This window comes from Eulemur rufifrons, chromosome 8 (genome assembly GCF_041146395.1).
Source record: "Eulemur rufifrons isolate Redbay chromosome 8, OSU_ERuf_1, whole genome shotgun sequence".
NCBI lineage: Eukaryota > Metazoa > Chordata > Mammalia > Primates > Lemuridae > Eulemur > Eulemur rufifrons.
In genome coordinates, this window is record NC_090990.1 from 10,885,484 (window position 1) to 10,899,382 (window position 13,899).

Sequence of the window (13,899 nt, forward strand, 5' to 3'; positions counted from 1 at the left end):
CACAGATGTGCACCACCATGCCAGGTTAATTTTTTTATTTTTTTTAAAGACACGATCTCACTATGTTGCTCAGGCTAGGCTTGAACTCCTGACCTGAAGCGACACTCCTGCCTTGGCCTCCCAAAGTGCTGGGATTACAGATGTGAGCCCGGCCTACAATAGGCCCTGGATTTTATTTTTGATGTAGCATCTAAAAATACTTAGATATTCTTCAATCTAAGGTCACAAAGATTTTATCTCATGTTTTCATATTTTCTATTTACAATTTTCTATGTTCTGTTTACATTTTATAGGATCCATTTTGAGTTATTTTTTTTTGTAAAAGAGGTGAAGAATGACGCAAGGTTGTTATTTTTTTGCACAAAGTGGTCCAATTTTTCCAGAATCATTTGTTGAAAATGCTATATTTTCATCACCAAATTGTCCTTGCACCTTTGTTAAAATCATGTGACTAGATGTGTATGAGTCAATTCTTGGGCTCTGTGTTCTTTTCCACTGATCTGCATGACTGTCCTGTCACCAATATGACACTGTCTTAGTTAAGGTAAATTTATAGTGGGCCTTGGAATCAGATAGGTGAATGTTCCAACTTTTTTCTTCTCAAAGTTGTTTTGGCTATTCTAATTCCTTTGGCTTTTTATATACATTTTAGAATCAACTTGTTGATATTTAAAAATACTCCTTCTGCGATTTTGATTAGGATTGAATCTATAAATCAATTTAGGGAGAAATGACATCTTAATGATATCAAACCTTCTAACCCATGAACACAGCATCTCTATGTATTTGTTTTCTTTGATTTCTTTCATATTCTATAATATGTTTTGTTAGATTTATGCCAAAGTATTTCATAGTTTTTGATGCTATTGTAAGTGGTACTTTTTAAAAAAAAAAAAGTTTTTAAGCTGTTTATTGCTAGTATATAAAATATAATTGGTTTTTAAAATATTAAACTTGTATCCTGTGATGTGGCCAAATGCACTTATTAGTTCTAGGATTATTTTTTTGTAGATTCTTTGAGATTTTCTACATAGACAATTATGTCTTTTGCAAATAGGGACAGTTTCATTTCTTTCTTTCCAATTTCTATGTCTTTTATTCCTTTTTTCTAGCCTTACTGTGCTGGCTAGGATTTCCAATTCAATATTGAATATGAGGGGTGAGAGCTGATATCCTTACCTTGTTCCCAATTTTAGGGAGAAAGCATTCAGTTTCTTACCATTACATTTGTTAGCTGTAGAGATTTTTGTAGATGCCCTTTAACAGGTTAAAGAAATTCCCTTGTATTCCTAGTTGTTGAGAGTTTTTATTATGAATGCACATCGAATTTTATCCATTGATTTTTGCATCTGTTGAGATGGCCACGTGGTATTTCTCCTGTAGTCTGGTAGTAGGTTAAATTACATTGATTTAAAAATGTTGAACCAGCCTTGTATTCCCGGGATAAGCCCCACTTAGTCAATGTATATTATCCTTTTTATATATTGCTGGGTTTGCTAAAAGTTTATTGAAGAGTTTTTTTTATCTCTCTTTATGAGAGATTTTGGTTTGTAATTTTCTTTTTTTTTTTTGTAATATCTTTGCTTTTGGTTCAAGGCAATGCTGGCCTTACAAAATGAATTGGGATGTGTTGCTTCCTTTTCTGCTTTCTGGAAGAGATTGTTCATAATTAGCATTATTTCTTCCTTAAATATTGGTAAAAATTTCCATTTGGGCCTGGAGTTTTCTTTCTTGAATGTTTTTTTACTATTATAAAAAGTCTATTTCTTTAATAGTTGTATGGCCATTCAGGTTATATATTTCTTCTTGACTGAACTTTGGTGGTTTATATCTTTGAAGGAATTTTGTGCATTTTACCTAAATTGTCAAATTGATAGGCATATAATTATTCATAATATTCCATTATTATCCTTTTCTTGTCTGTGGAGTCTAAAGTGATAGCATCTCATTCTTTATATCAGTCCTTTGTGTCATCTCTCTTTTTTTCTTAGTCGGTCTGGCTAGAGGTTTATCAAATTTATTGATCTTTTCAAAGAACCAGCTTTTGGTTTTATTGACTTTTCACTATTGGTTTTCTGTTTTCAATTTTAATTATAGTCATGCATCACATGACAATATTTTGGTCAATGACAGATCGCATATACAATGGTGGTACCATAAGATTATAATACTGTATTTTTACCGTACCTTTTCTATGTTTACATATGTTTAGATACGTATGCTTACACAATACCACCATTATGTTATAGTCGTCTGTGTGTTCAGGGTAGTAACATGCTGTCTAGGTTTGTAGCCTAGGAGCATTAGGCTACACTGTATAACCTAGGTGTGTAGTAGGCTCTACCATGTGGTTTGTGTCAGCGCGTGCTATGATGTTCACACAAGAAAACTGCCTAATGATGCATTTCTCAGAACATGTCTCTTTCATTAAGCAACATGTGACTGTATTTTAATCTTTATTATTTCCATCCTCTGCTTTCCTTGGGTTTAATGTGTTCTTTTTCTAGTTTCTTAAGGAAGAAATTTAGGTTATTAATTTTAAACCTTTCTTCTTCTTCTAATGTAAACATTTAATGCTATAAATACCCGCTGAGTACTGCTTTAGCTGCATTCCACAGATTTTCATACGTTGCATTTTTTTGGTTCGGTTCAAAATATTTTCCGATTTTTTTCTTTGACCCATGATTTATTTATGCATTTTTAACTTCCAAATATTGGAGGATTTTCCAGATATCATTCTGCTTTTCATTTCTAGTTTAATTCCTTTAAAGTCAGAAAACATACTTTATATGATTTCAATTCTTCCGAATGTGTAAAGGTTTGTTTACAGTGTGGCCTGTCTCTGTGAGCGTTGCATGTGTTCTTGAAAATAACGTGTCTTCTGCTGTTGTTTGATGGAGTGTTCTACAAATTCCAGTTAGAAGGTTAGCAAAGGTATGAAATTTGTGAACAACCAACTTGACTTTTCCACTTGTTCTGTCGATTACTGACAAAGGAGTTGAAGTGTTCACATTAAATGGTGGATTTTTCTATTTCTCTTTGTGCTGCTTTAAGTTTTTCCCTAAGTGTTTTGAATGTCTGTTGTCGGATGCGAGCACGCTCAGGGTTGTTGTCCTCTTGGTGAATGGACACTTTTATCAGGACGTAATGTCCCTTATTATTGGTAATTGTCCTTGTTCTGAAGTCTCTGCTTTGTCTGATGTTAAGACAGCTACTCCAGCTTTCTTTTGGTTGCTTTTTACGTGGTATATCTTTTTCCATCCTTTTGGTGTTAACTGGTCTTTATTGGTTTATTTAAAGGGGGTTTCTTGTAGATGGCCTATAGTTTGCTCTTTTTGTTTTTGCTGTTGCAATTGGACAATCTGTCGTTCAATTGGTGTGTTTTGGGACACTACATTTTTAAAAAATGTAATTGTTGATATGGTTGGATATGGCATTTTGGCTTAATCTCTGTGTTATTATAGTTCTTATTTGTTGCTCTGGGGAGCACAATATACATACCTAACCTTTTGCGGTTTAATTAGAATTAACAACAGCAGCAGGAAATTATCCAAGAACAGGACGTGGGACGCCCTTTCCTCTGTCATAAGTCGCCAAAAACAAATGGGGCAGGAAATTGGGAATGAACTGGATGAACAAAATGAGATAGTTGACCACCTCGCCAACCTTGTGGAGAACACAGATGAAAACCTTCACACTGAAACTGGGCGGGTGAACATGGGGGATGGGAAGTCAACACGGTGATTTCATTGCTGCTCACGGCTCTTGTGGCTGTTGCAGTCTGGCCAACTGATGGCAATAAAGAGACCACCAGCTGGGACACCTGCCGAGGACAGACACAAGCCCAGCACCCTTTTGGTTTGCAAAACCTGCTCTCCATAAAGTCCCCCAAAGCTCAAAACAAAAAGAAAATCCCACTTATTACTGGGTGGAAGCCTTGTGGCCCTGCGGATCTCTTCATCCTCATCCTCGTCACTGTCATGTGCGTTACATCTACGTACGTTGAAAACTCCGTCAGACACTGTTACAACTTTTTGCTTTCAATGGCCAGACGTATTTTAAGAGGAGAAAATATCCTTTTATGATTTCTAAGGCATTTACCGTTTCTGTTGCTCTTTTTTCATTCCTGAAGTGCCAGGTTCTGGTATCATTTCTCATCCACCTAAAAAGCCTTCCTTAGCATTTATGTTAAAGCAGCTCTGCCAGTAATTAATTTTCCATCCCCTAGGCGAGTCTTATTCTGTCTTCATTCCTGAAAGAAACTTTTGCTGGGTATACAGTTCTGGGTTGACAGCTTTTTTTTTTTTTTTTTCCTAGGATTTTAAAGATACTCTACTGTTTTCTGGCTGCCGTTTTTTCTGATGAGAAATCTGTAATCATTCAAAGTGTTATTCCCCAGACAAAATGTTTTATTTTTCTCTAGATTCTTTTAAAAAAATGACATTTAGCAGTCAAATTACCACGTGTCTGTACATTTTTTTTTTTTTAATTTATTCTCTTTGGGGGTATGCTGAGCTTCCTGAATCTGTAGATTTATGTCTTTGACCAAATTTGGGAAACTCTGAGTCATTAATTCTTCAACATTTTTTTCTGAGACAATCTTTTCCCTGTCACTTAGGAACTTCAATAATGTGAAAGTTAGACTTTTTAATATTATCCCACAGGTCTCTGAGGTTCTGCTAGTTAAAATTTTTTTCTCTGTTTTTCAGATTGAACAATTTCTATTGATGTCTTGAAGTTCCCTTGCTCATTCCTCTGTCATCTCCATTCTGCTGCTGAGCAGAATTTTTCTGTATTTTTTAGTTTATTTTTCATTGTACATTGATAACTTATGATTGTATAAATTTATGGGGTACACAGTGACGCTATAATTTATGAATACAGGGTGGAATAATTAAGTCAAGCTGGTGAGCATATCCACCACCCCAAATACCTAACATTTCTTGTGGTGCGAGCCTTTGAAATTTACTCTCTTAGCAATTTTGAAATATGCTATTTCAAAATACTTTATTATCAACTGTAGCCACCATGCTGTGCAACAGAACTCAAAATATTAATGCTTTTCAGGCTGAAAATATTTGAACATTATGCTGTGAGACTCTGTTCTGTTAAAATCCTCCGCGTTCAGTCGGCCTGGTTGGGCTGTCACCGGTGCCCTCTGTGGGCGGTGGCTTCAATGTCACTGTGGTTCAAAGGCCTCTGCTCTGCTCCTCGGGGCCTGCCCCACCCATGCCCAGGTGAGCCTGGGACCTCGGCCCCTTCATACACAGCATCGGAGGGTCTTTCTCTGTCTCGTTCCCTTTTCTTCAGCGTTCTTCCCATCCTCCCTGACGTGCACAGGCACGTGTTCTTGGTCTTACGCCAGAAAGACGGGTTTTTGCTCCGTCCTGGCTGAGTCAGGGTCAGCCACTCCTGAAGCTCTGCTGGAAACTGGCCCCAGGTCAAAGCTTTGAGAGCAAACGGGAAAGTAAAAGAAGCGGGAGCCTCACCTCGTGCCCGTTGCTTCTTTGATTCTCCTCTTCAATCTGCCTGCTTTCCCCCATTGTCCTCAGGTGGGTGTTTTTTGCATTTTGTCCAGAATTTTTGTGTGCAGCAGGAGAGAGGACTGCAATGGCCTTACTCCCTCGTGGCCGGCGCCAGGAGGCTGCGATAATGTCCTTCATGGCAATTTCTTTTCTCTTCTGACCTGGGATCAGAAAATGGGCATCGTGTTAATTGTCATGTCCTTTAACGTCGAGCACTTCCTGAGCATTTCGTTGTTGGGTTTGCTGCTGCTGTTTTTGCAGAGCCTGGGCCGGTTTTATAGAACCTCTGTCAGTCTCTTACTCTTTCTTGAATCCTTCTCAGGCTTTTACCCCCAGCCCTCCGGCGAAACTGCTTTGGCCAGGGCTACTGAGGACCTCCGTGTTACTAAGTCCAGTGGATATTCCTTCGTCTGCATCCTTATTCCCCACCCCATTTGATTCTTCCCTTCTTGAAGCACTTTCTCTGCTTGGCCCCTGGGAGACAGCTCCCTCCCGCCTCCCTGTCCACTCCCACCCGCTCCTCTTTACTGTCCAAGGCCCGGCCCCTGGACCCTCGATGTCCTCAGGCCTGAGTCTCTATCTGCTCTAAGTCCCTTCATGATCATACACATCCCAACAACTTTCTCTTCCACCCGTTCAGTGACTCCCAGTTATGCTGCTAGCCTGACATTTTCACGTATGTCTAATGGACACCTCTAAGTTAACATGTCCAAAATAAAATTCCTAATTTCCTCCCGAACCCCAAACTGTTCCTCCATAATCTTCTCCATCTCAGTAAATGGATACTTCATTCTTGCAGCTTTTCGGGCTAAACATCTCGGAGTCTTCCTTCATTCTTCTCCTGGTCTCATATCCGGGTGTATCAGCCTTTCTGAAATGTGTCCCTCATCTGACCACTTCTCACGCTCTTCCCCGCCACCACCTTAGCGCAGGCCACCCACAGCTTTCACTGCCTTTAACATTTCTTCTGCTCTGGCCCTCTGCAGTCGATCAGCCCAAATGATCCTCCCACGAGCCGTTCCTCTGGTCAAGCCCCAGGGGTTTCCCACACCCGCAAGCACAGTACAGCGGCCTGCAAGGTCCTTCCCCTCACTCACCACGTCCTCACACTGGCTGATCCTAGAACACATCTGGCCTTTTCTTCCTCAGGGCCTTTGCACTTGCTGTGCCTTTGGTGTGGAATGCTTTTCCAGGTATCCACATGCCTCATTTTTTCAACTTCATTCAGTTCTCTGCTCAAGTGTCACCCTGTCGAAAGGCCTTTTTTGACTTGCCTATTTAAAACATCATGACTCTGTGCCTCTTACGTCCCCTGTCCCTTTTACCAGGCTTTATTTTTCTCCACTGTATGAACCCCCCTGGCATGCTATGTTGGATTTGGTGCTTACCGACAGTCTGTCTTAGTAGAAGGTAAACTCCACAAGGGGAGAAATCGTGCAGTCTAGAACAGTTTCTGGTACCTAGCAGGTGCTCCGTAGGGATTTGTAGAATTGATGGCTCAGTAAAAATGCTTTTGAATATGTAGATTTCATCTCCGTCCTCAGAGCCAGCTCCTTGGAGCCATCCAAACGCTCCTCTCACAGTCGTGGCCCAGGGCAGGGGCCTCACACTCCCAGGCCAAGTCATGTGGGCCACCAGCCTGGAGTCCCCCACAGCCCCGTCCCCACAATGAGCACCTTGATCGACAACCCCAGTGGAGATCACCCTGCCAGCATCTCCCACGACTCCAAATGCCAGGCTGAAGAAGCATTTATCAGTCACCCGTTCTCGTGGTGCGAAGGAGGTCGGTGGCGGCAGAGCCTGCTTCCCGGAATGTCATCCAGGCAGCCAGTTCTCCGTCACTCCGGGTGATTCAGTGCGAGGAATCCATCACTCAGCCTGCCAGCAGCGAGGCAGGAGACCCGGCCACCTTGGCTCCATCTCTCTGCTCCTTCTGGCGCTCCTGGAGTCTGATGTCAGAGCTAATTAAAGGCGAGGAGGCCTAATCTCTGCCCCAAGGTTGGCGACGGCAGGGAGCCACCGGCCAGGGCTGGGCAGTCGCTGTCGTGCTCAGTAGTGATGGGCAGAGGCAACTGCTGCCCAGAAACTGAAGCAGAGCAGATAGCTGGGGGGTGACAGCCCCAGAACTCGGCCTCGGCCTGGAGGGCTCTCTCCCGGGAAGCTCCCACGGACAGTCCCGGCACCCCGTCTGCTGGCTGTGCGGCCATCTGCATTCTGCAAGGTGGTTTCATTAAACTTTCATTGGATGTCCCCATACCCACTGGGTTTTTCCCTTAAAAATTTTTTACTTACCGTAAAATTTACTCCAAAAAGAGCATAGTTGTGGGAATTTTGCAAATGCCTACAGTTGTGCACCCGCGTCCACAATCAAGAGACAGCACAGCCCCACCACTGCCCCAGTTCCGCCCTGCCCTGTGGTGACCCCTCTCACCATCGCTGGCTGCTGGCGGCCGCGGGTCTGGTTTTGGTCCTATAATTCTGCCTTTTCCAGGCTGTCACAGGAATGGACTCACACGGCGTAGAGTCTCTTGCGTTTGGGATTTGTTCCTGTTACCATGAGCATCAGTTGCGTGTCCCTCTGTGTAGCGGGCTGTATTCCACTGAGTGGGGATTTATTTGTCCCTTCCCCAGATGGAGGGAGGATATTTGGGTTGTTTCTAGTTTTGGGCCATTATGAATAAAGCTTCTATAAACTTGTGCATAAAGGTTTTTTGTGTGAACGTATCTTTTCATTTCTCTTGGGTGAGTACCTAAGAGTGGAAATGCTAGATCGTATGGTAGGTGTATATTGAACTTTATTTTATTTTATTTTATTTTTTTGAGACAGGTGCTTGCTCTGTCACCCAGGCTGGAGTGCAGTGGCAACATCATAGCTCATTGCAGCCTCCAATTCCTGAGCTCAAGCGATCCTCCCACCTAGGCCTCCCAGAGTTCTAAGATTACAGGCGTGAGCCATCACACCCGCCTGTATGTTGAACTTTTTAAGAAACTGCCACACTGTTTTCCAAAGCAGTTGTACCTTTGTCCATTCCCACTAACGGTGCACAAGATTTCCAGTCTCTCTGCCGCCTTGCCAGCCGGTGTGCAGTAATGTCTTGTCATGGTTTGAACGGGCATTTTCCTATAGACTAACGGTGCCGGGCACCTTTGCACGGGCCCATTCGCCATCCCTGTAGCTTCTTTGGCCAAGCAGCTATTCAGATCTTTTGCCTGCTTAAAATATTGGGTTGTTTCTCTTCTCTTTATTATTAGGTTTTGAGAGTTCTTTATATTTTTTGGATACAAGTTCTTATCAGATAAATGATTTGTAAATATTTTCTCCCAGTTCATGACTTGTCTTTTCATTCTCTCAATAGTGTCTTTTGAAGAAAAGTTCATACATTCGATGAAGTCCAGTTTATCCATTTGTTCTTCTATGGATCAGGGTTTTGATGTTATACCTAAGAAAACTTCGCCTTATCAAATCACAGTGATTTTCTTCTATGCTTTCTTTTCGAAGTATTATAGTTTTAGGTTTTACATTTTGGTCTATGATGCATTTTAAGCTAATTTTTATAAAGTGTGAGGTAGGGACTATGATTCTCTCTCTCTCTCTCTCTATTTTTTGCATGTGGCCATCCAGTCGTTCCCCGCTATTTGTTGTAAAGACTGTCCTTCCTTCGTTTAATTCTTTTTGGACCTTGTCAAAGATCAAGTGACCTTTTTTGTGGGTCTATTTCTGGACTCGCCACTCTGTTCATGAATCTGTGTGAGTGCCTTTTCACCAATACCACACCGTCTTGGCTACTGTAGTTTTATAGTAAGTCCGGACGCCAGGCAGTGAGCACACCTGCCTCTGAGCACAGGGTTGTTGTTCTCCCCACGTTCCAGATGAGGAGCCTGACCATCGTCATGGTTAGTGTCCCCTGATAGCCTCCCTTACGTGGTTAGTTAGATGCGCAGCTCATTGTCAAAACCCACATCTGCTCACGCCTGCTGCTCAGAATATACCCTTCAGAGTCTGGTTTGGGTTTACCTCTCAGCCCTGCCTTTGTTAGTTATACAGCCCTGGGAAAGTCACTGGAACCTCTGTCTTCCTTGGCTTCTCTGTCTGTAAGATGGATGTAGCGATGGTCCCTGCCTTATAGATTGTGGCAAAGATTAAACCCCATGAAATTGCTGATACCCGACCAGTTTTCACTGACACACGTGGCAATTTTACATAATTCAACTTAACATGCAAATATTGCTGGTACTAGAGAGAGTGCACTCCAGAAGTGGCACCTGTAGCTACCACCAGCATCATCACCATCACTATTACAGCGACTGCTGCTGTTGCTGCGTTGTTGGTATCGAAGGCGGTGGCTCTGAGGCTGATGTTTCTCATGTTCCTTGTGCCCTCTAATCCACCAGCCAACATCTACCAAGGACTTCCTAAGTGACAAGCTCCTTGCTGAGTCTGCAAAGAGTAATCTGACCCAGGCTCTGGTCCTGTGGAGCAGAAGTGCCCCCCTGGTGTGACCGACTCACGTGCAGAGGGCAGTGGGAAAAGCTTGGTGGGCAGGAGGGGTGGGCGGGATTCCTGGACATGGCCCGTTAGGTGAGCCTTGTGGGATGACCGGGAATTTGGGTTGGGTAAGACGTTCCAGGCGCAGGTGACAGCTTATGCAAAGGCTTGGGAGGGGTGACGGACATGCTGCAGGAGGGGGCTGAGATCTGACTGTGGGAGGGTGGGAAGCGGCTCATGGTGGCCTAGACAGGGTTCACAGATCACCCCTCTCCCCTCCCTCCACAGCTTGCCCTGCTTTGCCAGACGTCCTTGGGGACCCACGTCTAGAAGACATCTCCCACCTCTGCCTCCGCCATGGCCTCAAAAACCATCATCATTGACCACGGATCTGGCTTTCTGAAGTCGGGCCTGTCCGGCTGGAACGAGCCCCAGCTGGTCGTCCCGAGCATCGTGAACTACATTCCGTGCAGGGAGAACCCCGGCCCCAGCTATGCCCGGCGACGGGTGAGCCTGGGCATCGACTTTTGCCATCCCGACACCTTTAGCTACCCCATACAGCGCGGCCGCGTCCTCAACTGGGAGGGCGTGGAGCACCTCTGGACGTTTGTGATGGAGAAGCACAGACAGGAGCGTCAGGACTGTGCCGTGATGATTACGGAGTCCCCCCTGCGGGAGCCAGTGGACCGGCAGAAGACGCTGGAGGTGAGTCCTTCCGGGGCCTGCCCCCACCGGGAAGGGGGTGCAGCCTGACACTGTGTCCGGGCGTGACTGGGCACCGGGAAGTCTGTTTTTTCAATCATTTGCCCCACAAGTGTTTCCTGAGTACCTCACGCGTGCCCAGCACGGTGCTGGGCGCAAGGAGGTTGTGGAAGTTTTCCCTGCGGACAGAGGACACCAACCACAGTGGTGGGAAGGGAGCTCCCGGGAGGACACGCTGGATATGTGCTTGTGGATTCCACACCTGTTCATAGCCCGTGTTCTGGCCCGCAGACTTGACCATGAAGAGGTTAACAGATAATTTCAGATAGTGACCAGTTCTAGAAACAAAATGACATGGGGTGACGGCCACCTGGTGGGGAGAGGGAAAGCTGTTGGAAGAGGGTTATCAGGGAGGGCTTCTCTGAGGAGGTGATTTCAGCCAGCGAGGCTGGAGCCCAATAGGAGGCGTGGCGAGAGGCCGGTAGGATGGTGAGGTTGGCAGGAGCCAGACTGTGAGGCCTGGTGGGCTGTCGGGAGTGCTTTGGTTCTACTCTAAATCAAGGGTTGGCAAGCTACCGCCCATGAGCCAAATGTGGCCCACCACCTATTTTTGTAAATGAAGTTTTATTGGAACATAACCACACCATTCATTTACATATTGTCTGTGGCTACTTTCACACGACAACAGCAGAGTTGAGTAGTTGTAACAGAGATTGTGTGGCCCATGAAGCCTAAAATATTTATTATTGTCGGTTTGCTAGATACAATACATGATGACTAGTTAGATTCGCATTTTAGATAAATGACCAATCATGTCATAGTATAAGTATGTCCCCAGTACTGCATGGGGTGTACTTACACTAAAACATGCTTTGTCGTTTATCTGAAATTCAGATTTAACTGGGCATCCTGTGCTTTTATTTGCTGAGTTTGGCGACGCTCACCATCTAGCCCCGTACGGAAAAGGCCTGCCAGCCGCCCTGAGTACACAGGCGGCTCCTGGAGGGTTCCGCCAGGGCGTCCGGTCTGATGTTCTGTTTGGAAACCACACCTTGGCTGCTGCTTGGGAAGCGGCTGGGGGTGGGGGACGATATTCTGAGAGCAGGAATGGAGGGAGCTTTCTCCCACTGAGGGGGCAAGACGGGCCTGAAGGGGCACGTGAGTGGCAAAAGTCATAGAAGGCCGGGCGGCTCCCGCCTTTCCGCGTCTATGTGGTCAGAACCCTCGCGCAGCAGCAGAGCCGGGCAATTGGGGAGGGGGCTCCGTAAAGACCCGGGGGTGTTGGGCAGGGGGAGAAAATCAGCCCAGGGACTTTGCCAAACGCTGAATCTGAGCATTCCAGCTTCACAGTGATGTTTGGAAAGTTTTTATTATAAAAATAAATAAGGCTTTGCCTACCCGGCAGCGAGTACGTTTTTCTTTTTTCTTTCGATCTGCCCTTTTTGCAGGCAGTGGTGAATATGCAGCACTCGCTTCTTTTCTAATCTGTTCTTCCCTCTTCTAAAGAGGCGGCTTCAGGCTGCCAGTGTGACCCTCGGCCGTGCTGGTGCTCGCAGAGCCCGGCGCCCAAGCGCGAGGCTCTTCCCGCCACTCCACCAAACGGGTCTTCCGAAAGGCCACCGTGGGACAAGCTCCTGAGGGCAAATCCAGCTCCTTTTCTAATCCTCGAGAGCTCCTTCCTTATCCCCGCTGCATAAGCTCCCCGGGCCCGAGGCCGATGTCCTGGGGGCAGCTGAGAGCCCCCTGCGGATGTGGGTCTGAGCCGAGCTCCAGTCTGGGAGCTGAGCAGTTCGGGGAGAACACACTGAGCGTCTTGTCCCTTTTCGCAGATCATGTTCGAGTTGCTGGAGGTCCCCTCCATCCTTCTGGCCGACCAGCTGGAGATGTCCCTGTATGCCTCCGGCCTGCTGACCGGCGTGGTGCTCGACTCTGGCTACGGCCTGACCCGCGTGCAGCCTTTCCACCTGGGCCGCCCCCTGCCCGGCTGCGGCAAGACGCTGGAGTTCGCCGGCCAGGACCTGTCCGCCTACCTCTTCAAGAGCCTCTTCAAGGAAAACTGCGACAGGCATAACCTGTTTCAGCTAGAAACGGTCGCCACGACTCAGATGACCAAGTGCTACGTGCCCCAGAATTTGGGGGAGGCCCTGGACTTCCGTCAGAGCCTGCCGAGCGGCTCGGACGCGAGCAACACCTACCTGCTCCCCGACGGCACCCCCGTGGAGCTGGCCCCCCTGGAGCGGCTGGCGCCCGAGGTGTTCTTCAGCCCGCAGGTGTTCGACCTGCAGGGGCCCAGCATCCCGCAGGCCGTCATAGCCTCCGTCGAGTCCTGCGAGGCCTCGCTGCGCCCGCTGCTCTTATCCCACCTGGTAGCCTGCGGGGGCAACACGCTCTACCCCGGCTTCACGAACCGTCTGTACAAGGAGCTGATCACGGATCATTTCTCCTCCATCAAGGCCACGCTTTGGGCGGGTTCCAACAGAAATTTCAGCGTCTGGCTGGGGGCGTCCGTTTTGGCTCACCTGTCCACATACAGGTCTGAGTGGGTGACCAAGGAGGAATATGATGAGAGTTTAAGGCTCTGACCTGCCAGCTCCCTCCTGGGAATGAGCTCCAGCCAGATGGACTTGGGGGCATGAATTTCAGCACAGTGCTCTGGGCACTGTGGGGTGGGGTGGAGTGAGCTGGCTTTGGAATATGAGGTCTGGAGGGATTTTTTTTAGGTTTTTAGATTTTTATCTTTCTTCAAGAGTGGGATCCAACCCCAGGGAGATGGGATGTCATGCCTGGACACCCTACAGGGGACAGTTTTTCCAGGGTGGTCTGTTGCTGGAGTGGGAGTGGCCATCTGCCATCTCCATGCCTGACAGCCACTTATGTTTCCCTGCCACCTCCCTTGCATTGTCCCATTCTTCTTGATCGAGTAGGTTTCAACTGGGGTAACCCTTCTGCTAGAAGCCCCAATTATTTTTGACTGGGAGATAGGGAGGGTGGGGATGGGAGAGTTGAGGACTCTAGTCCTACAGGCCCTTTCTGGCCAGGGCGGCGTTGTCGTTGTCGTGGGTGAGCCTGGAAGGCCCTTTCCAGCGTGGCCAGGGCCTTGTTTTACATATGCAAATAAACAACTTGTTCGGAAGCAGTGCTGGCTCCTGTGATGGACGGGTAGGGTGGGCAGCCGCCTGGGGAGAC

The 13,899-nt window shown here is 46.5% G+C and overlaps 1 protein-coding gene across 1 annotated transcript; it reads left to right on the forward strand.

Annotated features, from left to right (window-relative positions):
* Window positions 1-10,368: 10,368 nt before the first annotated feature.
* ACTL8 (actin like 8) lies at window positions 10,369-13,295 on the forward strand. The gene is made up of 2 exons (XM_069477394.1): window positions 10,369-10,716; window positions 12,543-13,295. The coding sequence occupies exons 1-2, from the start codon at window positions 10,369-10,371 to the stop codon at window positions 13,293-13,295; spliced, it is 1,101 nt and encodes a 366-aa protein (XP_069333495.1).
* Window positions 13,296-13,899: the final 604 nt, after the last annotated feature.